The following is a 27,943-nucleotide window of genomic DNA, read 5'->3' as shown; positions in this document are numbered from 1 at the left end:
TTTTTTTTTGGGATTCCTCCAAATTTTATTTTAACTTATAAATGCTTTTTAGATGCAAGCCTACAGACACTCACTGAAGGTTGACTTGAAAACTTGAACTTTAAAAGATAAATCACGAATCCTACTTTTTTCAATCTCAAATGTGAATTCTACTTATTATTTTGTATATGTTGACTTTTATGATCTTAGTGTGTGAAATACCCATCTGCTTCAAAATATAAATATCAAATAACTAAATCATAAAACTCAAAAAGTTAGTTAAAATTAATTAAAGATAATAAATATATAAAAATAACTTCTTTTCTTAAAACACTCTTATTTATGGAAAGTGTAAGTGGGAGAGAGAATGAGTGAAAAAAGAGAGGAAAGAGAATGAGTAAAAAAGGAGATGAGAGAGATATATAATTAAATAGAGATAAAAATGAAAAAAAATACATTAAACAATTAGACAAATTCAAACTGTATCTTATTAAAAAATCAAGTCCCTTCAAAGATTTAATGCTTTTGAACTAGAGTGAGTAATATATATATATGTGTGTGTGTGTGTTTATAGAAATTTTAATTAATACTATGTTTTTTTTGTATGCAAAATCTAATGAAATGTTAAATAATTTTATGTGAGGAAAATGTAGATTGTATCTTTAAGTAATAATAAATCATATAAAATATCACTTCATTTTTTGCCTTATATCTAATCCGACACGAGATTTTTGTTATTGTCATTTATCATTTGGTCTGTAAATATAATTAGAAATTTAATTCTATGCTCTTTCTGTTTTTATTTATAAGACAAAATTTTGGGAGGCGACGTGTTATAAGACAAATCACAAAGTTTGAGAAATATTAATATATTTTTTTAACATACCCCTATTAAATGGAATCAGATTCTCTCCACTACCCTTCCCATCCTCTTCCCCTTCACTACCATCTTTTTCTCTTCACAACCATTGGATCAAAATTCCAATAGTCCAGATTTAATATTTTATAACATTTTATAAAGATAAATATTATGATAAAAAATAGATAAATAAATTTAAACTGTTAAAATCTAATCTGAACAGTTCATAACTACATACTGTTATTATAGAGCAAATTTTTTTTAATTTTTTTATTACAATTGTAAACTGTTCAGACCAAATTTTAACATTTTAAATTTATTATTTATTTTTTAATAATATTATTTTTATAAGATGTTAAATCTGGACTATTGGAATTTTAATCCAATGGTTGTGAAGAGAAAAGAAGAGTAGTGGAGGGGAAGAGGATGGAAAAGGAGTGGAGAGAATCCAAGTCCCTATTAAATGCATGAAATGACTTATTTTAAGTGTTACATTTTCATTAAAGGTTGGCAGGTAAAATATGTACTATTAAATACTGAAAGTATGTTTAAGATATAAATTAGTTAAATAAGTGTAACTGTTGGCAAAAAAGAGTTAAATAAGTTTCATTGATATATATATTTATTAAGGAAATAAGTAATTTTGTTTATAAACGAAATTTCGTTCCCAACTGTACTAACTACCAAGTTAAATTTTTTTTTTTTTACCTTTTACTCACTGTTATTTATAGTTATTTTATCCGGGAGTGATAAAGAAGCTCGAAACTTGGAAGTCATTCATGCCCCAATCACCATGAAACCGGCGGTTGGGCTAAGGCGTTAGTATTCCCGCCTTGTCCTCCGGAATCCGAATACCTCCCTGGTCTGGGTTTTCGTCCTCTGAATCTCTCTCTATCTCTATATCCATGAAAGTTCAGACTTTCCTTCCGGCTTTTGCAGGCCTTCTGGTCTCTTTGCCGTTGACCACGGCGAGACTGACCGGTGGCTTCGATTTGACTTCATCGCAGTCCACCATTGAACTCGTGATGACGATTATTGGACCTTCTCTATCGCCCAGCACTTTCATCCTGCTCGACTGTCTCAATTATATTGGGATGACTTGTTATAACGCGTGCCCTTGCAAAGGATACCTGCAATGTCGGTTTTTCCCTCATCTCAATTATATTTCAACCTTGCCCACTCTGTGTACGACGTGGAAGCTCGTACGACCACACCATGTATGTATTATTTTTCTTATGGTGATAACATTTTGTTCCTGTCATTTTTCAAAGGAGACCAAATGAATTAATTGTGATAGCGAAATTTATCTTTAACCAGTGCCACGCCAAATACTTTCTGGCCTCATAAATATTCATGTCTGCATATAGATATTCTTTTTCTACGTTGTTGCTGTTGTTTTTGTTTTATTTTCCTCCCAAATACCCAAAGAATTTTGGTGGATAAACGGGGAAATCAACCGCTGAATTCGTGCGTACAAACAAATATCTATTTTATCACTTTTCTGGCCTTTCAAATGAAACGTCTCTTCACTGTTTCTCTATTTTAGGGGGGCATTGACGCTCAAGCACTCGAGGAAGCTCGAAGTAGGAGATATATATTTATATATACAGGCACATTGCAGTTCGAGACACTGACAAACGCGATCTCCAGGGGTTCATCATTTCTTCTAAGAGTGTGCAGTGAAGTTAAAGCATACCAAAACTGTCAAGATTAGGTACACAGCTGAAGTCAGTAGAATCTTCTTTCGGGCCATTTTCTTTGTTTGGCCAAAAGTAGAAGTAGGAATACATCTCATAAAAGGACTGAATCTTATTAACCCATTCGAGAACTATTGAAGTATTTCTCTTTATCTTCTCCCCACACGCCTCTAATTTTACCTTTGCAGTTAGTTATGCATTATCTGTATGCTGACCCCTTCAAATAGTCAACTTCACTTTGTGAGGAAAGCACCGCTCTATATACAAGATTAATATTTTGGGTAGTTTGTTTATTCCTTTTACAGGAATTATTGAATACATACATAGGCGTTATTTATTTGGTGCTGATTCTCAATTATTTATGTAAGTTTTATAATGCTTTCTGCAGGATTTTTCTACTTTTTAGGAATTTGATTGATGTTTTGTACTAAGTTTTTTAATTTGCACTTTTCTGCTGATATAGAATTATTTCCTCTGATATTTTATGTTCATACATACAAGTCTCCTTGGAACATTCCGTGATGGGTGTTTCTATAATGGTGGAAAATCTCGTTAGCTTCCCAGAGGTTAGTTTTTCAAATTTAGAGGCTGATCATGTTCATTTCTGGGTTCGGTAGGTTGTACTCCTAAGTCTGTACTCGTTGTTGGAGGAATATTATAAATGGAGAAGCATTCAGAGAAGCAGAAATCATCTGCTAATGATCATAATGCTGGTGAATTGGCATTCATTTCCTCTTATTCAGAAGACAGCCGGGAATCTGTGGACAAGTGGATGGCATTTCCTAGCGAATCAAATTTTGTCAATTCTAGCAGCTCAGCAAATATGGATGATTTTGGGGCTAACAATGGAAAGAAAGATGATAATGCAAGGGGACGTCTGAATGAGAAGACACCTTTTAATCATCAAATTTTGACTGAAGCAAGCATTGCTGAGAGAACTGCCGAATGGGGCCTTGTGATGAACTCAGGTAGTTTTAAAGCAGTAGGAGGAGTGACAACTAGTTCCTCCCTCGATGGTGAAAAAAGCAAAAATTTGTCAGATAGATTTACTGCAGCAGTATCAACAAGGACATCTGAAGAATCAAATCATGGGTCAGAGTCATCATCAGGGGCATTCCCGAGGGTATCACAAGAGTTGAAGGAAGCCTTGGCGTCACTGCAACAAACGTTTGTTGTCTCAGATGCAACTAAACCAGACTGCCCAATAATGTATGCCAGCAGTGGATTTTTCAGTATGACAGGTTATTCTTCAAAGGAGATCATTGGGAGGAATTGGTGAGCACATTATTGCTTATATAAGATGGAAAGATCACAATGTCAGCCTAGATCCTTGACAGCCGTTATTTCCATAAGCTGTTAAGCGTAAACTAAACTAATGCAATCTTAATCTGTCTGGTGATTTATTCTTCTCATATTAAGTTGAGTTGTGGCGATTTTGTGTGGGAAGAAAACCCTTGTTATTATAACATACGTGTAGAGCTGAAATACTTTAATAAAAGCAGTTGATTTCTTGTTGCAGCCGGTTTCTTCAGGGCCCTGAAACAGACCAGAAAGAAGTGGCCAAAATTCGAGATGCAGTTAAAAACGGAAAAAGCTATTGTGGCAGGCTTTTAAACTACAAGAAAGATGGAACCCTGTTCTGGAATCTTCTTACTATCACTCCTATAAGAGATAGCCAGGGCAATGTCATCAAGTTCATTGGGTCAGTTTACCTTTACATATTTAGTTCTGCTTACTTACATATTGATGTTTTCCTTCATAAAAAATTATTCATGCTAAGTTATGGAGTTTTTAATATATTTATCTTCTTGATTTGCTTGTTTTTCTTATTTGTAAAAGTACATATAATCAAGTTTCTTACTGCTAGCATGCTTAGCCTAGACTAATGAACCAAGGATGGATTGTATAATGGTGGTCCAAATGGTTTGAAATTTGTGGCATGACATGGAGTATACTTGCATTTGAAGATAATGTCCAATTCTAGTTTTTATTGTGTTGAATGAGACTATATACATTGGTATTTATAGATTCAAGGGCAGCTACTCTACGTGACAAAAATAGATTTGTAAGATTCTGTAGAGCGTGAGCAATCTTGGGATTTTTTAAGCTGACTTAACAAGACCTGCTATATAGACTAAATTTGATCTTGTATTGGACAAATAAATCATTTTCCCCACAACTCTCAGGTACGACCCTTTATCTGTTGGTGTATGTCAAATAATAAGACTTAAGGCGACAAATAATAAGATTTAAGTCTCATGATATTCATTTTTGCAGTTGGGACACAAGTTTCCTCTGAATCTATGTAATAAGCCGGGGTATACCTCTTGTTGACATGCCAAACCTTATATCTCCTCAAAGGGTCATATGAATCATACCCATCAATGATTATTCTTCCCTATCGGTAGCTTCACCAAGTCTCAAACCCCCCCCCCCAAAAAAAAAAAACAACTTTGATCTCAACCTTTATTGCATGTGTTTTCACTTCTCATGTATTGAATAACCTTTTGGGAATATGGATGGCATGTGGCTTAGTGAGAAAGGTTCTAAGGTTAGGAGACAAATTCCTATGTGAGAGTAAGAAACAAAATGCAGTTGCAAGCTTTAATTCAGCGGAGTATTGTATATGGATTTAGCAATATGTGAACTTACGTTTATGAAGCAACTCATCCTGGGATTAGAGTTTGAAAGTACCAATCAAATAGTGTTGATAACCAAGCAGCAATTTGTATTGCTTTTAATCTAGTTTTTCATGGGAGGACCAAGTATATTGAAGTCCATTGTCAACAAGGGACCAAGGAGAATATTCAATATGAACATCTGGGTACAAAGTTTGTTGGTTCAAATGACCAGCTAGTGGATGTACTCACTTTGTCCCTTAAGGGTTTTCAAATTAAGTACATACATGACAAGCTTGGTACACATGATTTATATGGTCCAAAACCGTGGTTATTTTCTACACACCAGTGCCTTGTGTAGGAAGTTTATTCTCTTCGTTGATTAGTATAAACACAAAGCTTATTTTCAATTTCATTATTGTTTAGTTAGTTATTTAAATTAGTTGTTCAATAAGAGTAGGTATAGATATATTCAAATTTGAATATCTTGTCTTCTTGCTTATTGCTCCCTGATTTAAACTTAGGAAGTTGTTACCACACTTGCTGCGAGTGTTTCAGCAAATGATAAAGTACTTTTAGGGTCAAAAGTAGATGACTGGGCTTGATCTGGTGGGAGATTTTTTTATTTTTTTATTTATTTTTTGAATGGGGAGATTAGTTTTTTCTTTCAACAGTAAACTTGTAAAGGATCAATAGCCCTGAGTTCACTTGGGCTGCAACTTTGGCTCAGGCAGAGTGATTGGATGTGAGGTGTGATCAAGTGAACTTTTTTATTTGCATAATTCACATATCCATAGTTTCTCCCCTGTTGAGGATTTCGATCTCTCTTGGAATTTCCTTCATCTTCCTCCTCCTCCTTCTCCTTTTTTTCTCCTGAATATAGTGAAAGTGGTGAGCTTCAGTTCTTCAGAAATCTGTTCTTATTATCTAGTGTAAATCAAACGAGAGCTTGGAATCCTGATTCTTCTGGTACTTTATTGTCACAAACCTAACCCATTTTTCCCTAATATGGGAGAGTTTTCTTCTTGATAAGCCAATTTGAGTTCTGGCTGGTAAGCAATACTCCCCAGGTTGACAAAAATGACTTGTTACAGGTTTGCAGACCAGTGTGTAATGTTTAGATCTGATTGTGAAGCTCCATCCTGTTTATTTCTCCCCTGTCCAACAAAGACTACCTTCGGCATAACCTATCTGGCACCAATGGTGAACATGAGTTGGTCTTTAAACTTTGGAGAAGTTTAATGCTTGATTTATGGGATCCTCCTGTTTGGGTGGTTTGAGTGCAATACTTGTATCTTCAGGGGCATACTTTTGCCACTATACATGTCTTCGGAATAAAACTGTCTTTAAGGCTCTCACTAGTCTTCTACACGAGGGTATTTAAGTCATTACTGATATGCAGAGAGGTCAATCAGCTTTACTGTGACTATGAGCTATTCAGGACCTCTGCTCCATTTTATTTTGAGGCTGCCTTGTTAATATGTAGTTTAGGATATCTATCTTTCTTTATCCACCTGATAATTTTTTTTCCCCCTGTGTAAAGGATGACTAAATAGATTAAATGTGTTTAGTACAGCTTGAAGTACTAAATACAGTTGGGCATTTGCTTATTACACTGGTAATTTAACACATCTAACTGATAATTTTGAGTAAAAGATGATGATACATGGGAATTAGGAGTAGTGTTAGGGGTAATTTGGCAATACGGGTAGTAATACTATAAATGGGGGCTCTGATGGGTGTAATTGGTGTTGAGTGAATTTCATATTTTATTGTTTGGCCTATTTCCTCTATTCTCTCTCTGTTACCTATAACAGATGATGAAATAGATGAAATGTGTTTAATACAGCTCAAAGTATTTTGTACTGGTACGCATTATCTTATTACACTGGTAAAGTATTTAAACACATCTGGAAATATGCTTGATACAGCTATTACTGCAGAATGCAGGTTGAGGTGAGCAAATATACTGAAGGTGTGAATGAAAAGGCGTTGCGGCCAAATGGGTTGCCTAAGTCATTAATTCGTTATGATGGTAATCATACTTTGCCATTTTTGTGCTGTTTCTGGTTTTGAGTTTGTTATAATAACCTAATTTTGTTTTTCAGCCCGTCAAAAGGAAAAAGCTTTGGGTTCCATCGCAGAGGTTGTCCAAACTGTCAAGGACCCAAAATCCATCATTCGGTCTGTGAGCCAAGACAATGCCATTAAACTTGAAGAGCAAGAAAAAATCAATTCTGATTTTGTTTTGCCGAAATCTGTTGAAATTGAGAGTACTAGTTCAACAAAGAGGCAAACTACTTCACTAGACTTCGACGTTGATAAAAGCAAAAGGAAGTCAGGGCGCATTTCTTTCATGAGGTGCTATTTCTTTTTTGTTATATTAAATTGTGCTTTTATTCCTCGTGATTTTCATCTGACTCATCAAATATACATATTATGGAGTTGTTGAAGAATCCTTGCCTTTTTTTTTCCTGAGTAAATGTTTATTTGGAAGATACGATCAGAATATGTTCTTGATATCTCTTAACTTTTACTGCAGTTTTAAAGGGAGATCTCCAAGCTCTACAGGGAAGCATGATGAAAAGCCCATTGTTGAGCCAGAGGTTTTGATGACTAAGGACATGGAACGTTCTGACAGTTGGGAGCGTGCTCAAAGAGAGAGGGATATACGACAGGGAATCGATCTAGCAACCACATTGGAGCGCATTGAAAAGAATTTTGTGATTTCGGATCCTAGACTTCCAGACAACCCAATTGTATGATAAATTTTGATTCCTGTTTTGTTTAGAAGCATGAGGTGCTATCAGCATCATCATCATCATCATTATTTATGTGGCTGGATTATCTAATCTTTAATTCTATCTGTGAAAGCAACTGGCAGAATAACATATGGGACTAGGAATCCTTTTCTTCATCTTTTTGTTTTCTATTTGCAAATGAAGCACATTCTGGGGTTTGCCAAAAGGTCGCACTGAAAATGGAAGCAACATTTTATCCCTGCTTCTGTATTTCTCTTCTTTTAGAACCATTTTTCATAGAGTGTAAAATGCAAAAGAAACTTTGTTATTGAAGTCTTGAACCTCATATTAGATCAAAACCCTGTTTAGACAATATTGTCAACCTTATTTTAATTCCTCATACGGTGACTGACGACAGATATTTTTCTGTCTCCTTTGTTGAAATGTGCACTGAAAATTATCATAGCTGGAAATTAGAGGCTTTTGACAATAAAATTCAATCAAAAGAGGATGACTTTAGTTGATTACTGAATTTTTGTGATGAAATTTACTTGTCTTTAGCATTTTATGCTGATGTCAGAATCATGATCAAATTTGACGATGCTGTTTATAATATTTTGTAGAACAATAGTATAACGCAAAAATAGATGGCGATGAAGATTTTATGCATGTTTTTCTTTTTATTACTTTTTACGTAATGAATTAGAAGTTACACTAAAGAAGGTGCAGTTTTAAGGAGGGGACTGCATTTTACTCATTAAAAGTTTATATTTAAATGGTTTTCAAGCAAATGTCTGGGATATTAAAACTTTGATTCTGTGGTGGTTTCTTACCATATAAGACCACTAAGCACATTGTAAAATATCTTTCATAGCAGCTTCTTTAAACATTTTTCTTAGTTGTGAGATTATATGGTAATAATCTAAGCTATCAAGATTGAAATTATATATGCTCATACTTGTATTATGCATACACAAACAACCATATGTCTTGTAAGGATATTTCTGTAGTGCAATTTTACCTTTTCCATAACTATAGTGGGTGTCTTGTGCAGATATATGCGTCTGATAGCTTTCTTGAACTTACAGAATATACTCGAGAGGAAATATTAGGAAGAAACTGTCGGTATGAATCGTACACTAGTTTGTTTATACTCTCTCTTTGCATTCATGTCTTGTGATAATATTCAGTTTTACTCACTTCTTCATGTATATTAATTTATTTTCCCCCTTCTACTCTTCTGTTTATGTCAGTCTGCTGGTGAGATTTAATGCTTTGCTTGTTGTCTTGTGTATTATATTGTGTTGTGGGAACCATGCAAGCTCATACAGTAGTCTCTTATATCTTGTAGGCAGTTTCTTCTAATATTTAGTTTTGATTATATGAATTTATTGAAGTGGAGAAGAACATAAGAAATAAATTCTTTGAAATGTTAAAATTTTGGCAGTCACTTTTAAGGCGTGTGGAATTTCTCTTAGTAGTATGCCATCATCCAATATCTTTCAAATGAATATACAATTTTATGGTACTCAACATTTACCTAGACAGGTGAAGACTAATTGCATAATGTTAGCATATGGTAATCAATCTTTACCCGTGACAGCAATGGACCTGAGTGGTTGATAGTTATAATTAGCATATTATGTTCTTTTGGACCAGATGTCTCCTTTGGTCTTGCTAGGTAGATTTCTTGTATGCACAAGCTTTTTTTTAATCAGGCCACTGACATTATTAGCACTTCATTCATTATGCAGGTTTCTTCAAGGACCAGAAACAGATCAAGCAACCGTAGCAAAGATTAGAAGTGCTATAAGAGAACAAAGGGAAATCACTGTTCAGCTTATCAACTATACCAAGAGTGGTATGCATCGTGTTCCATTTTTTCAAATTTATTGGTGAGACAATGAAATATATGAGGGAGGGGAACATTATATCTGTCTACATTGTGAAACAAAAAAGTAGTGAGCCTCAGAGAATTTTTTTTTTTTTTAAACAATTCGTAGGAAAGAAGTTCTGGAATTTGTTCCACTTGCAGCCTATGCGTGATCAAAAGGTAGCTACAATAATCTTTAAGGAAAAATAAAGTTGCACATGAAAAAGCTCAATCTTTTATCTGATCTTTTGCCCCCCTTTTTTCTTTTCAATCAAATTGTACTTTAGGGTGAGCTTCAATACTTTATAGGCGTCCAATTAGATGGAAGTGATCATGTGGAACCTTTAAGAAACCGCCTATCTGAGAAAACAGAGCAACAAAGTGCAAAGTTGGTGAGTAATTCTTTTCTTTCCCATCCTATTAATATTTTCTTAGAGCACACTGTCACTTTCTTGTTCTCTTTTTCATTATTGGTTAATTGTTTTTCATCCAATCATCTTTGATATTTTATATTCTTGTAGATCCAGTGTTCATGAATTGATCTGAGATAATACGATACCTTATTTTTGTTATTTAGCTTTTTAATACCTTGCTGTCCAGGAATATAATCTTTACAGATAAAAACCTTCAAGCCAATTATTTTCCAGCTCTATTTGCCAATATAATGGGAATTCCAAGACACTTTCCAAAAATTATGCTGTAAAATGGACAGAAAATTAACTATGAAGGACAGACACAAGACATGACTCGGAAACAAGAAAAAATGATGTGCCATTTCTTGCATAAAATATAGGCATATATGTGCTATTTTGAAATTTTAATTTTTTTTTAAACCTTTCTTTTTGTGACCTACTTTAAGCAAAAACACAACCAGCATTGTCATATATTTTTAGTAATTTTACTCTGCATCTGTCTCTGTTATCAGGTCAAAGCAACTGCAGAAAATGTTGATGAGGCTGTTCGAGAGCTTCCTGATGCCAACTTGGTAAGGTATCCGTATTTGGTTAAATTTTGGATTTATAACTTATTTTTGAATTTTTGTCAAACACATTGATGTTTCATTTCACTCTCTGCTCTCACAAGATGTCAATCAGTGTTCAAATGATTCTGTTTTAAATATCAAGAACATATTCAACATAATGTAACATTGCATTATATTGTGAGATTGTAAAAGTCTCCACATACACCACTTTCGTATTGCCATAATGATTCCGTGTGAACAATATAGTCTACCAAAAGGCATTATAGGATTGTGAACCTTCTGAAGGTTTTATTTTCTTGGTTGTGGAATATTCCTTTCCTATGGCCTATTTCGTATATCTTATTTGGGGTTGCTGTGGATTTTGCTTGTTTCAACACAAGTTTTTCCAAATGGAGTTTTAATAATGTGTATGTTTGGATTTATATATATATATATATATAATAATTGTGTCAAATGACTAACTTGTGCAGGTATGGTTTTGAGTGAGAGTAGATGTTAGGTAAAGAAAGAGAGTAGATGTCAGGTGAAAATATTGGTGGTAACTAATGATTTTCTGTGAGGATTTTTTTTTACGTGCAATGAAAAAGATTATCAGCTTCTGATTCAGAGAGGAAGCTCGAGTATCAGTTTTCTTTCCTCAATAGAAAAACTGCTGTTTCTTTATCTCAAGAGCAGATTTTTTTTTTTAAACTTTATTTTTTACACAAGATTGGCCAAACACATTTTTTCAAATGAGTACTTTCTTTTTTGGAAAAAAAAAAGGGGGGCAATTTCCTGCCACAAAAGCTAAGGCCAAGCAAACTCTTAGAGAGGATGGTTGATGTGGGGTTTAGGTTATTTGGCTTTCTCAAGCTTTTGTCGTGCATCAATGAGTGCTCATGTGCTCTATTGGCTTGTGTTTGCCATAATTGTTTCATTTGAAGAAGAAATCTGGTATGGTGATATTTCTTGTTGAAAGATAACAAATGTAGCTCTTGTCCTGTAGAGACCGGAAGATTTGTGGGCAATTCATTCTCAGCCTGTCTTCCCGAGACCTCATAAAAAGGAAAGTTCTTCTTGGTTAGCAATCCAGAAGGTATTGATTTGACAGTTTGTGAAATTCTTCCTGCGATATCACATATTCACATTATCTCCACTTTTTTGTATCCCCATGAGATTGCTATATCTTAAAGAAGGGAATGGCTCCATAGGTCTCATAGATGGTTCAGATCGAGTAAAAATATATTTTATTCATTTGGTAATAGCTATATGGAAATTGAGGCTCTTTCTACCCTGATTTTGGAAACTGCATAAATAATTTCACTGATGCAGATGCCCCCGCGCCCCGGGGGGTTAAAGAGTACAGAATGCTCTCCTTGGGAGCTTGGTGGAGATAAGCGACAGTAACATTTTAGGATGAGGATGCTGGAAAAATACGATTGATAAATAATTATTAACTTCAGAACTCCACATAATAATGAACTTATACTCATACGCGAGATAAATATAAACTCCTAATCCATTAGTAACCCACTTGGATAGGCTTTCCAGCACTTTCCTTCAAATGGAAGATCATACAAGATTCAACTTGTTACGAGTAGAACTCAATTTCACAGCAAAAATTGAATATGAACTGAGACATCTTGACGCTGCATTACTACCCTAGAACATCACAGTGATTAGTGCTTCCTTTGACAACATCCTTGTTAGACATGCTTCTCATTAGTGGCCTCTCTAACATTCTTCCCTTGGTCACTAAAAATATTGAATTTCCTTAATAAGACTGGAAATAAATATTGGAGCTATGCAGTAGAAACTTTTTTTTTTTTTGTGTTGGGGGGGGGGTGTTCGAGAGGTGGCTAGCCTACAAGATATTGAAGGATATTCTTAGTACAGAATTCAGCACGCAACACAACAGTGTTCTCTTATTACTTTAACAACTTGTACAAGCCAGCGGACTTCCTCTTTAGAGTTTGGAGGAGTCCGATTTGCTTATTCTAATGGTTACAGTTCAGACCATCGTAGGATTAGTTACCATCCCTCCCTTTATTCTCTTCATCTATGATTATTCCGTAAATACTCTTTTCTCGAAGAAGACTTTATGATATGGGTAAACTTCAATATAAAATATCACCATGGTAGCACTTCTCCCTCTTGTTTATAATAATTCGCACATAAATTCCCAAGGATAAATGACAGGGGATACCTAAGGCTTATAAATAATAATAAACTCTAAAATTTATATGAATTATAAAATTTGTTAGGCATCTTGTGAACATTGCATTCTTCATTGCTGCCGTATACAGGGGCCCACCTGCTTAGATAATGCACCTTTAGAAGCTTAAAATACTATTATGGTTCTAAAATAATATTTCATATTTCATATTGGCCATGAACGAATCTCTTGTTCCTTATAGTTACAAATAAATTCATGTTTTGAAAATGTTCTAGATAAATCTCAAAACATAGCATCTCCACTATTTCTGTTAATCTGACATGGCAGCTGATCGACTTTCTTTTCATTCTAGTTGGCATATTTTGTACCTAATCGATGTACATGTGATGTACAACTCATCAACTCCCATTGTCTTCGCTTCTTCAATCTCTGCATATGAACCTTATGTTCTTCTTTCTCTCACTAATGGATCATGGTTTACCGTCTGCTGAAGGGTGAAATGATATCTTGTCTTGATCTTATTATGGCCTGTATTTGTTTCCGAGAACGTCTAATACCTTATCATTGGACATTGAAATTGCTGTCTTTTATTCTTATTTTCAACTTCTCTACGTTGAATGTTATTCTAGAAATTAGTAAAAGAAAGAAGAGAGTGAGCAGAATCTGAACTTGATGACTGACTTAGCCTGTCAGGTTCCTTGGGTATCTATTTGTAATATTGATTAGGTTTGCTATATAAGCCTAGCCCCTTAGGTAGTGGCTCATTTATTTTAATTTAGCTGTACAATTATTCTAAAATTATAGTAATGCAGATCCAACAACGCATCAAATTATTTTGGATGTTTTACGATGGATTTGATCATTTGATTTCTGTTCATTTGTAATGTTTTGGAGATTGAGTTGATCATTGTTGTTTCAACGGTTATGGTTTCTATTGCGCATGCTTACATGATAGTGACTTTGTAATTTAGTATGTTTACCTATGAACACACGAGTCATTTATAAATGTTCTAAGCAAGTTTATTTTATATCTTTAATAATATTTTATTTATCCTATTCTCGGAATTTTTAGCTAACTGCAAGTGGCGAAAAAATTGGACTGCATCATTTTAAGCCAATAAGGCCGTTGGGTTGTGGTGATACTGGCAGGTACTTCTTCTCCTTTTTTTACCCTAAAAAATTTACTCACCCTTCGTTATAGTTATGATCGGAATTCATGGCATGCACTGGACTTTATACAACATAAATTCGTGTGTCAATCCTTTATGGCTTTTACACTGCTGTTTGTCGCATTTTGATTTTACTTTGCGTTGACTACAATATATTAAAATATACATACCTTTGACGTACTGCAGTTGTGTCCCACATACTGCAGTTGTGTTCCCTTTTCTTTTTCCATTCCAGAGTAGAAATTCCTTTGTACCAAACGCAAATTATTTTTTGCACAACAATGACATTAACATCTTTAGGATTTTGAATCAATTTGCTTGCAACGTTGACTGTATAGGCAATGAAAGAGCGAGAATAAATTTGAATAGACCATTGACATTGTCTATCAGGTCCCATATATGCGTATGTTTATAGTGAAACTTAGGTTGAGTACGAGAGGCACAGTACTAGTGCTCACCCAACCCACTGGTTAGCCATTCTTCTTCCTTCAACACAATTGATGAGTATCAGTTCTTCAAGGCTATGGTGCTTTATATGTCTTGATCACTTCCCTAGTAAAGAAGATGCTTTGCTTTCTTATCAAACTTTTGTTTTGTTTTCCTGTTACAGTGTTCACCTTGTGGAGCTTCAAGGTGCAGGTGAACTATATGCAATGAAGGCAATGGAAAAATCAGTCTTGCTAGATCGTAATAAGGTCTGGATATGTAAGAAAACAACTAGCTTTATTGTTTAAAGGGTTCTTGCATGCATCAGATTTTAGCTTTTTGATGGCATAATTTTAACATTAGAGATATTACAAATGATAATGTGTTGAAACACTTCATTTTTCTACATATGCACTTGAGCTTGCTCTTTAGCTTGTGCCCGAGAGTAGTCGGAAATTTATCTTATTTATTATACTTAGATGGAATGAATTAATTGCTATTTTAGGTTCATCGAGCATGCATTGAGAGAGAGATTATATCGTTGCTGGATCATCCTTTTCTTCCCTCTCTATACACTTCTTTTCAGGTATGCTAATTGTCTATATCTCACATTACTGTTTCCAACTCTTGGAAATGTCTGATGCTATGCGTGCAGGTATCCTTCATGCTTAGCTGCCTCTGCTTAAAGAGCTAAAATAAATACAAAGGAGCATTGCGATAACACATCCTATTTCACAAAGTCATTATTTAAATTAGCTATTATATTTAGTTATTTAGTAAGAATGTGTGTGTGTGTGTGTGTGTGTGTGTGTATAATATCTAAATATAAATATATTATTGCTTCCTAATTTAAATTTAAGCTTTCACCGCTTCTGCGTATATATCTATATTCACCTGCAAGAATAAATTATAGATGCTATTTTTTTTTCTATCTGTCCTCTCCAATTATGCAGAATGAAATAGAGGGGTATTTATAGGGACCGTGGCAACAACTTTGTCTCTAGAATCATATGAAATCATCAATGAGAATAAATTACAGAAACAGCTAACAGAGATGTGAGACTATCATAATAACCAACAAATCTTCGGGAAAGGATAACTTTTATTATTGTGATTTTCCCTATGGATTCGTTCTTTAGGTCTTGTAAGGGGATTTCTTTTTGTAAATATAAAAGGAAGTTGGAGAGCTCTTTTGAGCTGTTGGGTTGTTTTTCTTTTGCCTTTGCTGTAGAGAAAATGCCTGATCCTCCTAATTCAGGTTCTTCTTCTCTCTTAATAAGTTCTTTTTTTTTCTTTTTCTTTTTTTAAGAAAAAAGAAGTAAAAGTAATAACAAGTATCAATGATTATGCTAGAACATCTTAGAGCGGTCTTGCATTATGCTTATGAAATAATATTCTGCTACCATTTATATATTCATATCATGAGCCTTATCATCGGTTTAGTCACAAATGCTTTTTACTCTCGTTAACTTCAGTTACTTTATCTATTTACTAATTTTTTCTTTATCTTCACAGACTTCTACACATGTATGCTTGATAACAGACTTCTGCCCTGGTGGTGAATTATTTGCATTGTTGGATAAGCAACCCATGAAGATTTTCAAGGAGGAATCAGCAAGGTATTTTGGCTAGAAATTTTCCTGTAACTCATGCGTTTCTATTGCTTGAAACTGTCAGTATCTTTGACTAATACGAATGGGTCCGGCAGTGGTATTGCGCTATTGTTTTCTAAAGTTTTATTTGTTCTTTATTGTTTTTTTGGAAGAATTATAATAAGGTCCCAATGAAAAAAAAAATTACCAATAAGTCCTAATAACAAGTGAGCGGTTGTCATTTACTACTCTTGTCATCGTAGGCTGTTCTATTGTCATGAGGACTTTTTAGTAATTATATTTGTTACTTGGGACTTCATTGCAATTCTCCCTTGTTTTTTCCTTCTCTTTGCTTTCTTCTCTTTAGGAGGCTGTCTTGACCCTTTTTTTTGTTGGTAATTTTCCTTCTTCCGATAAAAGTCTTGTTCCATCCAAAAAGAAAAGAGACAGCTAATTTGGCCTCAGCTAAGGTTAGATATGGAAAATTCTATCATTTAGATGCTACGTAAAATGGCATTTAAGGACCCCATAAGAATGTTAATGACAGTTAAGAACCTAGAAATTTTGAAATTTCAATAAAAGATCATGGTCTTTGGCTGCAACTAAAAGCTTTCTAAGTTAATTTTTTTCAGGATTCATCTTCCATATTTTTTGTATTCAATTTCCTCATTTTCAATGCTCAATTTTCCAATTTGTTCAGTAGTCATCTTCCATGTTTTTAGAATTGAAAAAGAATTGAAGATAAGTGTTAATAACATGGAAGTATTGAAAACATCTAAGGTGGTTACTGAAAAAATCGAAAAACTAATAATTAAAAATGTTGAAAATAAATCCTGAAAATATGGAAGATGATATAATGAATGTTGAAAAATTAACTCAAGAAAACTTTAATTCCAACCGAGGACCATGGTCCTTCTTGAACTTTCAAAATTTCAAGATCCTTTACTGTTATTAATCTTCTTTGAAGGTCCATAAATCATTTTACCTAGATGCTACGAGGGACTTGTCTTCTCACGTGCTAAAGAAATCGTTGACAACCCCATAGATTTTGGCTCACATGTTTGAATTCGGAAGTTATCATTTCAACTTTAATGGCCATAACTGCTATAGGAATAGATGGCTATACATGTTTTACAATATGATATTTTGATGTTGACTTTTATATATTTTTCAGATTCTATGCAGCAGAGGTTGTTATTGGTTTAGAATACCTCCACTGCTTAGGTATACTTTTCAATTTATCCTCACTCTTTATTAAGCTCATGGGTTCAATTATTTACAAAACATGTGGCGCATATGTTTCTGGACATGATTTTGAAATTTTATGCATGTTCCTTCTAGTATCTCGTGCTGGGAGGACAGAGATTATACATGTCTTAATTTGCTTTCATTTGACACTCTTGCATCTTACTCCTCTAATTCTTAATATAAGAGCTAATTGACTAATTTGAATAGATTAAAGAAATTAATTAAGTTAGTTATTTGTAATAAATAGGTCTTGTCTTCCCTAAAATACCCTTGCTAATCATGTGTATTAGCTAGAACTACCATTTGATGAAATCTTTAACATATACAACTACTACAAGAAGTACCTTGAAAAAAAATAGATAAATATGAGAGACAAAATAGATTAAGGTCTTATATCTAGGACCAAATTGAATGTCAAACTAGCTTTTATATTAAGGATCGGAGGTAGTATCTTGTTACAAAGAATTAGTAAATTATAAAGTGGGACGTAGGAATCTTCAATAATATTGGTAGTGGTTAATGAAGTTCAGATCTAATGCAGATTCCTGAACGATTTTCTTATGAGGCAAGCTGTAAATAAATAATGCCTCATATATGGACTTCATTCTAGTAAGTATGAGGCAAGAACATACCAAAAGGTAGGACAATCTTCATTTTCACAGTGAGAATGAAGAAAGGAATTAAGAGTTTGTATCATTGTTGGTGATTGTGCTTATTGGTGCAAGTAGGTATATTATTTTCAACAACTCTTGATTGATCCTTCATGTGGATTCTGTCATCCCAATTTTCTCCAATATATCTGCAGCAGAAACCTAGTTTTGTCTCTCTCCCCATCCTCTGACATTTCTGGGATACTGATCTATGCAAGAGTCTAGTTTATTGAGAGTCTAATAATGTCTCGAGTTTTTCAGTTTACCATTCCCTATTATTCTCTAGAGTCTTATAGTTATCCCTTAAATTCTTGTTTAAATTTATGATAAAGATAATAAAAGCTAGTTATCTTCATATTGCTTTACTATTCACCTTTATCTCTAAAGAGTTCATCTAATAGCTTGTCAGAGGCTGTTATGTTGTTAAGTCTGTTGTACCTGTATTAAGATTAGTTAAGGTTATAGCAAATACCTTGTGTGCCATCAGTCATGAATATAGAATCCTCTTGCTTATTCTCTTTCATCTGCTTCTTTTCTCTCTGTTGGAGTTAAACTCTATTTTTATATTAATGACATAATCGGAAGTGTATAGAGCTGTGTGTTTAATGTTTCTCTTCAGCCATTGGCTCTACCTACCACCTTACTTTTGTATATAGGCTTATGACTTACTAAATTTAAGATAAGGTCTTCATAGCCTCCTCTTTACACTTTGATAAAGTTGTTGATATTTATTTTGATGAAGATAGTTAACTCTATAAAAGAATCAATCAATCTGATAAATCAAAGGGGGAAAGAAAAAGGAAATAAATCTCATAACAAAAATATCAAGATACATCATAATTGGAAAACAAAAGGAAAGATTTAAGTTGACCATGATGTTAAAATCCTATATAAACAAAGGATCGTTAGAAATGAATGAGCTTATAATGAGTCCATAGTCATGACTCATGTAGAGACAGGTAATATGGGATGCCTTAGTACTACATAGATAGTGTGGAGTACTCTCTCTGTTGCACAAGTGGGTTGGTTCCCCCACTTCAATAACTAGCTTTTGGAGGAGGGTTTCCCATCACATTTAAGTACCTATCAATTGGTATCGAAGTTAATGGAAATATACCAACAAATGGTTCTACCTGGCATTATGGTCTAACGTAAGAGAAAGTTAAGAGAAGTGTTGCATCATGTAGCCACCAAGATGTGCCCTCTCTAAGAGGGGCCAATTGGTGGAGATTAAGGTAGTATAAAATGCCTAAATTTCACATGGATTAGTATGGGATGTTCCATAAGGCATTTCAGTCAGTTAGTTCTCCTAGTAGAATTGGTAAAGGGTCAGGAATTTATTATTATGTGGAAATCTTGTAATTATCCCTTTTATCACTATCCTTTGGAGTTGTTTTGTTGAAAGATTATACTTCAAAATCAGATTTACCAAGTTTATCTATCATTTTGTCTCTGAAGTTTTCAATGATATTAATTTTGTCCTGACGAAGAAGTTTGTTATCATTAATTTAGTCAACAAAATATTCCAATGATATTAATTTAGTCTTAAGATAGGACTAAAAATTTACATTTTGAAACATTGGGATTCAATTGATGGCAATAAACTTTCAAGATGAAGTTGATGGCAATAATAAATTTCAACCAAAATTATATCATGTTATTCATTTTTATTCATACAAGTACGACCCCACAACACTACAAATGTGTAGGCCTTCCTGCTCATTTTCTTCTTAACGTATATAGTATTACACACGTTTAGGCAGTAAGCTGGCCTGATTGAATATATTCTGCACTAAAATGAGAAAAAGATCATGGTTATCATGATTCTTAAAGTGATCTAACATATTGTTATCCCTTTACTGGCTTTGCGTAGGTATAATTTATCGAGACCTAAAGCCTGAAAATATTTTACTTCAGAAGGATGGCCATATTGTATTAACTGATTTTGATTTATCATTCATGACTCCTTGTAAACCCCAGGTACGTATCCCTGGCCCTGCCCTTATCTTTAGCATTCTCTTCTGAAAAGAATAAGGAGAAAATGACTAATTTCTTTATTTTCAATACTTCTCTCATCCTGATTGCTAGAACTATTTTTCATGGCATCTTGGCCTTGTTATCAAGTGTCTGATTTTAATCCTTAAGCCTCATCTCCCCAAGATTTTATCTGGCTTACTGTGAAATTTCAGAAGTGTTTTTACATTTCAGTTCTGGAAGTTTTATCCAACTCCTCTTTTCTTAACTACGACAAAGTTGATATATTTATTGTCCTTGTGTGCTATCTTCCTAGCATGAGAAAATTTATTGCATTCCCCGATCCCCGTTTATTGTATTGAAAGGTGTCTATGATCATCTAAGTTCTTGAAGCTTTCCCACGTTGCCTTCTTGACTGCTTTTTCTTCATCCTTGTTAAATCTATAAAAGTAATCGCCCATGCACATTGTTTACCTCGATAAGAAAATTGATTCCATTTCCATGCTTCATGTGTTACTTGGCAGTGTTCTGTCATTTCAAATCTAGGAACCTTCTCCATCTAAATTTTTCTTTTATCTTTGCTTCTTCGTAGCATATCCACCTAGCATGAGATAACTATTGTATTGTCTTTGCTGTGCTTACTCTGGCTGTATATTTATAATAGGAAAATAACTTATTTTCTAGATGATCCTTTTGCTTTATAATTGCTGGCTTCTTTAATTAGAAGTTCGTCATGCAGATTGTGAAGCATCCTCCACCTAGAAGAAGATCGAGAAGTCAACCACCACCTACATTTGTTGCGGAGCCTACTGCACAGTCAAACTCCTTTGTTGGAACAGAAGAATATATAGCTCCTGTATGGCGAATTTTGCCTTCTTCATAGTACTTGTTCGAGATAACTGTATAGATCTTCCTTAAAGTTCCATCCCTCTTTGATTCTAGATTTATCCTAACCTCCCTTAATATTATATATAAATTTTTATGTTTTATAAAAATTTCAAATAGAAAGGCCTGCGTACTTGGAAAAGAGAAAAGGATTATGCGATTAAAAATGTGAACTAGGATAGCCGTTTGTAGTTTTGAAAGCATTAGTCTTCATAATTTTGCCAAACCTGAGGGAGAATTTGATGTTGTTTACTAACAATGACAACAACTAAAGTATATTTTTTTTTCTGTTATTCTTATATTTGTTGTCGTTCAAGCTTCATCAAACTACTTGATTTCAGGAAATTATAACTGGATCTGGGCACAGCAGTGCGATAGATTGGTGGGCTCTTGGTATGCTCTCCATTCCTTGTCTGTGTATTAACCTGTGCTCCTGTGCCATGCTTGCCAGTTATGTTGTGTGACCCCAAACAATTCTAATCTGGGGGTTTTGTGTGTGTGGAGGGAGGGGGATATTTTAATTAATTTTTGTTGCTTTGCATGTTCTCTTTTCCAGGAAATTACTATTTTTCACATGCAAAGAATGTGAGAACTCTTTTACACTTATTGGACTTAAACGGATTTTATTTGCTTTTATTCTGTTTTGGGACACTAGTTTTTTCTGGTTTGAGGATTTCTTGTTCTAAAACATCTTGTCCTATCATCTTTTTCTAGTACAAAATCTTCTATCCAAGATAAGGCGTCCATAACTTCAGTCTTTCATGCTTTAAATTTAGGTATATTGTTGTATGAAATGCTCTATGGCCGTACACCATTCAGAGGAAAGAATAGGCAGAAGACATTTGCAAACATCTTGCACAAAGATCTTACGTTTCCAAGCAGTATCCCGGTAAATGAAAGTTGTGACGCATTCCAATATAGGCAGTTCCTTTGAAAAAATTCTATTTGAAACAAGGAAGGGAAGAAAAGGATATTTTGAATTGAGAGAAAATTTCTTTCTTTCAATTTGACATTCACAAGCACAAGAAATCAGCTAATTTAGTTACTTGAATGTTCAGGCAAGCCTTGCTGCCAGGCAGCTGATTAATGCACTATTGCAAAGAGACCCAGCCAACCGTTTAGGTTCAAGTACTGGAGCTAATGAAATCAAACAACATCCGTTTTTCCGTGGAATTAGTTGGCCTTTAATCCGTTGCATGGTAGTATTCTATTCAATTTTTACTAATTTCTCTTTGGAATAGTGACTACAAAGATCTTTTTTTTTTTTTAATAGTTTTTCAACAAAGCCTAAACTGAATGTTGCCTTTCAAAATTAAAAAGAATGATAATATTTATAATTAATTTGAGTTGGCAGGTTTACATTTTGGCCGTTACAGGTCTGACGTGTGTATTTGTATGCAGGATCCGCCACCTCTGGAAGCTCCTCTTAAATTGATAGGAAAAGACCCAATACATAAAGAAGTGAAATGGGAAGATGATGGAGTGCTTGTTCGCTCAATAGATTTGGACATCTTCTGAATGTTTCTTCACATGCTTCCGTAACTCACAGTTCAGACATTCCGATTTCCAATAAAGTTCATTGGGTTCCATTGCTGTCTGTCAAACATTGGAATGTAACGTAATGTAATGTAACGCCTGTCTGATAATAACTAGCCATGTTGTCGTTATAGCTGATGCCAACTTTTGATGTGGCAGCGGAAAACGGCGAACAAATATTAAGACTAATTATGTAGGGTGACTATGATATATGATGTATGTATCACTTGTAAATACAACATTAAATTACAGGGCAGGATTTGTGGTTTGACGACCCTGCTTCCAGCCTATTCGGCATACATACACTAGGCTGTATTTCTGCGTCAAATTTTCCTATTTCTTTCATGAGCCTCCTATTGTTAGTCCTTCTTCACAAGTCACGAAAGAATACAGCATCAACAGTAGATCTCATACTCAAGCTTAAAATTTGTTGAGGCTGTTCAGAAGTGAAGGGTAAGGCTGTGTTATCCTCGTTATCTCAAGTCACTTGCTTAATTGTCGAGATTCTGCAGTCTCATGCTTGTGATGGGGTTGAGTAATATGGTCTACTATCTGTGCTATGATCGTATTGGCTTGTTAAATTTCTCAAGTTAGACATTCTAGATTCGAAATTTGTGCCATACCAAGTAAGGAGAATTTGTCAGCTACTGAATTTATCTAATTAATTTTCATTGCATTAATTCCTATAAATGACACCACATGGTGCAAATGATTCGCCAGATATGAGAAGTACCTGCTTTCTTGCAAGTACGAGAAGTATCTCTTCCATTATAACAAGTAAAGTGTCATTGCGAGCAACAAGTTCCCAACAGAGCTTTAAAATAAAAGGTTTGTTTTTTTTTTTTTCATGAGATTCTTAATCCCAACACCGCCACTATTCTGGCTACGAGTTATTTCCTCCCATGCAATAAGAAGTGGCGGGAGTCTCTCTTCATTTTTCAAGCTCTTTCAAGATGGAAAAGGGGAGCAATAAAGATTGCATACAAGGTCTTTCTTTTTGGTACAAGAAACTAAATAGAATGGGGATTAAATCCAAACTCTCTCTTGACAAGCTCCTCAAGGTTGTCTCTTTTTTTTTTTTGGGCTAAAAAAAGGGCCAGAGCCCAAATAAGAAGAGACTAAATAATAAGAAATCAGATCTCAAAGACTCTTTGCAAACTGGCATCCTCAACTGTGGCAGACAAGTTCTGATAAAAAAAAAAACTGTGGCAGACAAGTGTCTAATAAAGAAGTTCTAAGTAACCCCTCCTTGAATAAAACATCAGCAAGTTGGGCTTATTCCCTGATAGTTTGAATTTTCAAGTCCCATGAATAATTGATTAAACTCTGAATCTAGACAATAACCTAACTTGTTTCCATGTAGTTTATTTTGTTCTCTAACATATTCACAAGGTTTTTTTGCATTTGATTCTAAAGTTACCTTTTTAAAACCAAGGTCCCAAGCTAATTAGAGACCCCTAAGGATGCCATGCCCCATTCCTCAGCTTCAAAGGCACTACAGCAACCCAGAAAATAAGTAAATCCAGCAATCCACTCACCATCATGACCAAGAACAACTCTGCCACATCCTGCCTTGTTGTTTGAAGCACTCAGCTCCATCCACATTTAACTTGACCCATCCCATAGGACGTAATGACCAAACAGTATTCTTGTTAAGAGGAAAATGTGCAGGCATCTCAATATCTTGAATTTGAGCAAACTTGTCCCATGTTTGCAAGATGGCCGAAACTGGATCTGGAGGTTTGAAGTCCTCTTGGAAAATGCCGTGGTTCCTCCATTTCCATAACTTCCAAACAGTGACACCCCATATTAAATTCCAATTTCCATTACTGTAATACCCCATATCTTTCTGCAAATTTGGAGCAAACCAGTCCCCATGATGAGAGCACGGCCAGGACAGATTTCACGTTTTATCAATAAGCCCAGAGAGGAGGCATTTGGAAGCCTGATGATGAATGAGGGGCTCAAATCCAAGAAAAGCGTTGAGCTCGAGCCTACGATTGACAAGGGCAAAGAGGCATTACGTGAGTTCGCAACGCAATCCTTAATGATCGGAATACAAATTAAGTCATCTGCAAATAAATAAATAAATAGGAGAGAGGGGGGTCCTGGGAGGAGGTCATAATTGATTCCGATAATTTTTGGGCCATGATCATCTAATAGATTAGAGATGACACTAGGGCTCTCTCTGATCTTAGCAAAAGCATGGAAATATTGCGAGAGTTAGGGCCTTAAACCATGACTTTCCTTCCCAAGTGTCCCGGGCCAGTTTAAGGAAGGATCGTTTAAGAAGCCATGCTGTCTCACATTTAAATTTTCTGGTCCTATGTGCAGATTGTGATAAGCCCAATTTATGCTTAATAAAATAGCCATTTTTTTTAATAGAATTGGCGTTCTTTCACAGTTATTGGAGGAAGACAAAGGAACAAAGCCCACAGTTCATCTCCAGTGATATGAAAATACCAACAAACAATTCAACCAAGAAAATGATACAAAAATACACCTGAAATTTTCAATGACTATGTCATTTGTATACTATTTTGAAACTTCATGTGGATTTTTACACCACTTTCTTGACCTACAAAGTTGGTAAACAGTCAACATTAGCTAACTTAACAAGTAACAATTATGACATTTTTACACTATTTTAAAAATTAGATTAATATAATTTTTGGTCCTTCGAGTTTATTTTTATTTTGTTTTGGTCTCTTAAATTTCAAACCATAGTTTTTTATCCATTAAATTTCTTTCCACTTAAAATTTTGGTCCCTATGATTCAAGAAAAAATTGGACTATTTTGCCTTTTAAGAAAATAAAACTTATAATTTAAAACTTGAGGGATTAAAACCAAAATAAAGACAACTATGAAGAATTAAAAATTATATTAACCCTTAAAATTTTGGGAAAATGACAGATAAAGAAGGTGGAATTCATGAAATTCCAATTTGGGAAGCTAAAGAAATGTAATGACAGAGAGGGAAGTCATTCCCAAATTGGAATTTTGAAATTCAGTGAAATGACAAGAATGCCCTTTGTCTTTTTTTTTTTTAAAAAAAGAAAGACTCAGTCCCTCACCGGCGGCCGGCCGCCGACAGCTGGCAGCCGCCGCCGGCCACCGGTGTGGTGGTTGCCGGTGGAGTTTTTTTGTAACAGTGTTTTCTTTTTTTATATGGGAGAATATTGCAAGAAATGGTGGGGGTGGGATTTGATCCCAAAACCCCTTGGCCATTTGGGCCAACAAAAGGGCAGATAACCATTAGGCCATCAAAGACTTGTTAACTTTATAATGCAAACAAAAATATAAGTTGACTCTTTTACTGTGACTCCAGCCCATGACAACAATTTACCTGAGAATGACAAGCCTAACTGAGAAATAACAAGTCTAAATTTGATATTAGCAAAGCAACTTTTCCTGATACATAACAAGAAGTAGCATGTACATTAATTAAAAATGGTAATAATTTATTTGAAAATGACACGTATTTACTGGAAAATGACACGTCTAAACGTGATATTAACAATATGCCTTTTCTTGATACATAACAAGAAGTAGCATGTACATTAATTAAAAATAACCATAATTTATTTGAAAATGACACGTCTTTACTGGAAAATGACAAATCTAAACTTGAGATTAACAATATGTCTTTACTGAAAAATGACACGTCTAAACGTGAGATTAGACTTGTTAATTGTATATAAAATATAAAATAGAGCCTTATTTTAATATAAAATACAGCTCTATCCTTGTAATTGTAATTAAGTAATTAAGGCAAGAAGGAGCCTTTTGAGTGTAATACAAGAACAACAATGCGCGTGCCACGAATATTGATCTTCTTTAAAAAAAATGGAATTATTTGGTATTTTTCTGTCATTAAATACTATCTAGTACTGCTATTATTGTTACTTTTTATTGGACAACTAACCCATTTTTTTTAATTAAAAAAAAGAGGGGGTTCCAACAAAAAGACGTGTCATTTTCTAGTGAAGACATATTGTTAATCTCAAGTTTAGATTATGTATTCTTGTGTTTAGATTATGTATCAGGAGAAAACACATTATTAATCTCAAGTTTAGACTTGTCATTTTCCAGTAAAGACGTGTCATTTTCAAATAAATTATGGTTATTTTTAATTAATGTACATGCTACTTCTTGTTATGTATCAGGAAAAGGCATATGGTTAATCTCACGTTTAGACGTGTCATTTTCTAGTAAAGACGTGTCATTTTCAAATAAATTATTACTATTTTTAATTAATGTACATGCTATTTCTTGTTATGTATCAGGAAAAGTTGTTTTGTTAATATCAAATTTAGACTTGTTATTTCTTAGTTAAGACTTGTCATCCTCAGGTAAATTGTTGTCACGAGCTGGAGTCACAGTAAAAAAGTCAACTTATATTTTTTTTTGCATTATAAAGTTAACAGGTCTTTGATGGCCCAAAGGTTATCTGCCCTTTTATTGGTCCAAATGGCTAAGGGGTCGTGGGATCAAATCCCACCCCCACCATTTTTTGCAATATTTTTCCATACAAAAAAAACTCCACCGGCAGCCACCACACCGGTGGCCGGTGCCGGCGCCCGGCGGCGGCTGCCAGCTGCCGGCGGCCAGCCGGCGGTGAGGGGCTGAGTTTTTTAAAAAAAAAAAAAACAAAGGACATTTTTGTCATTTCACTGAATTTTAAAATTCCAATTTGGAAAGGACTTCCCTCTCTGTCATTACATTTCCTTAGCTTTCCAAATTGGAATTTCATGAATTCCACCTTCTTTATCTGTCATTTTCCCTAAAATTTTCATATATACCTTTGTACTCAAGAAAAGTTCATGGTGTTAGATGTCCATGACGAGATATTTCATAGGTAGATTTGTACTTTAACTTTAAATTAAAAAAAGAATTTGGTTTATATCATCCAAATAATTTACCCCTCGAATATATAAGATTTAGTTTAATATGTTTAAATTTAAATAATATTTATTAATTAAATCAATATTTAATCTAATTATTTAATATTGTGAACATATGATAAAAATTTAATTTAAATGGGTTTAAATCCATATGATATATATTATTTCATTAGTTGAGATACTAGAAAGATTGTATTGGTGAATATTTTAGAATATTTTACCTTTATAACATATTCTCAACCTCGGGTCTCTATGATTAATCATATTGTTAACTATTTTTGAGTTCCCATAATGCTCGCCGTCTAAACTCTAATAAAGTGTTTGATTGGCGGGCACAAAAAAAAAAGTGTTTGGTTCAAGTCCATGGATCAGTATTATATAGTATTGGGGGAATAACAATAAGTCTTATAGAAAATAAATAATTATTAAAAGGTCCTAATAATAATCTCAACAGCTTATAATGACAAGTCCTATAGTAAGAATAATAACCTCTGAAACTTATTTTTCAATTGTTTTTCTTGTTTGGAACCTCATTGTAATTCTCCCAATAATATTCTGCTTAAAGTATGAATAGTGGACCTAGATCTGAACCCAATAATTTTCTCTCCTTCCCTCCTTTATTTTCCAACAAAAACAAATAAGTAGAATTGTGAA

The 27,943-nt window shown here is 34.2% G+C and overlaps 1 protein-coding gene across 5 annotated transcripts; it reads left to right on the top strand.

Annotated features, from left to right (window-relative positions):
• Window positions 1-1,780: 1,780 nt before the first annotated feature.
• Window positions 1,781-23,074, top strand: LOC114717535 (phototropin-2). Of its 5 annotated transcripts, none has more exons than XM_028902698.1 (24): window positions 1,781-2,055; window positions 2,385-2,552; window positions 3,153-3,810; window positions 4,055-4,237; window positions 7,097-7,188; window positions 7,262-7,514; window positions 7,696-7,912; window positions 8,949-9,019; window positions 9,649-9,755; window positions 9,898-9,947; window positions 10,055-10,159; window positions 10,693-10,752; window positions 11,735-11,824; window positions 13,977-14,053; window positions 14,684-14,768; window positions 15,005-15,085; window positions 16,015-16,118; window positions 17,266-17,315; window positions 19,863-19,969; window positions 20,703-20,819; window positions 21,190-21,241; window positions 21,625-21,737; window positions 21,907-22,047; window positions 22,250-23,074. In XM_028902698.1, exons 3-24 carry the CDS (start codon window positions 3,197-3,199, stop codon window positions 22,364-22,366), a joined length of 2,886 nt encoding a protein of 961 aa, XP_028758531.1. In that variant the 5' UTR covers window positions 1,781-2,055; window positions 2,385-2,552; window positions 3,153-3,196; the 3' UTR covers window positions 22,367-23,074. The 5 variants fall into 5 exon arrangements, 4 of the variants coding, with proteins under 4 accessions (XP_028758531.1, XP_028758533.1, XP_028758532.1 ...); XM_028902699.1 differs by lacking the exon at window positions 1,781-2,055 and adding an exon at window positions 2,841-2,898 and having other exon boundaries at window positions 2,316-2,552; XM_028902697.1 differs by lacking the exon at window positions 1,781-2,055 and having other exon boundaries at window positions 2,317-2,552.
• Window positions 23,075-27,943: the final 4,869 nt, after the last annotated feature.

The sequence above is a fragment of the Neltuma alba genome, unplaced genomic scaffold (assembly GCF_004799145.2).
Source record: "Neltuma alba isolate B1F8T4 unplaced genomic scaffold, ASM479914v2 tig00011754_pilon, whole genome shotgun sequence".
Taxonomy (NCBI): Eukaryota; Viridiplantae; Streptophyta; class Magnoliopsida; order Fabales; family Fabaceae; genus Neltuma; species Neltuma alba.
This window is presented reverse-complemented; position numbering and strand designations above follow the sequence as displayed.

What these genes read in the sequence shown, in the direction of transcription:
- LOC114717535 (XM_028902698.1), top strand. Translation starts at nt 3,197, where the DNA reads ATGGAGAAGCATTCAGAGAAGCAGAAATCATCTGCTAATGATCATAAT. An exon ending in AGCCTATGCGTGATCAAAAG is followed by an intron (nt 9,948 to 10,054) that starts GTAGCTACAATA and finishes ATTGTACTTTAG; the next exon opens with GGTGAGCTTCAATACTTTAT. An exon ending in GGTTGTGGTGATACTGGCAG is followed by an intron (nt 14,054 to 14,683) that starts GTACTTCTTCTC and finishes TTCCTGTTACAG; the next exon opens with TGTTCACCTTGTGGAGCTTC.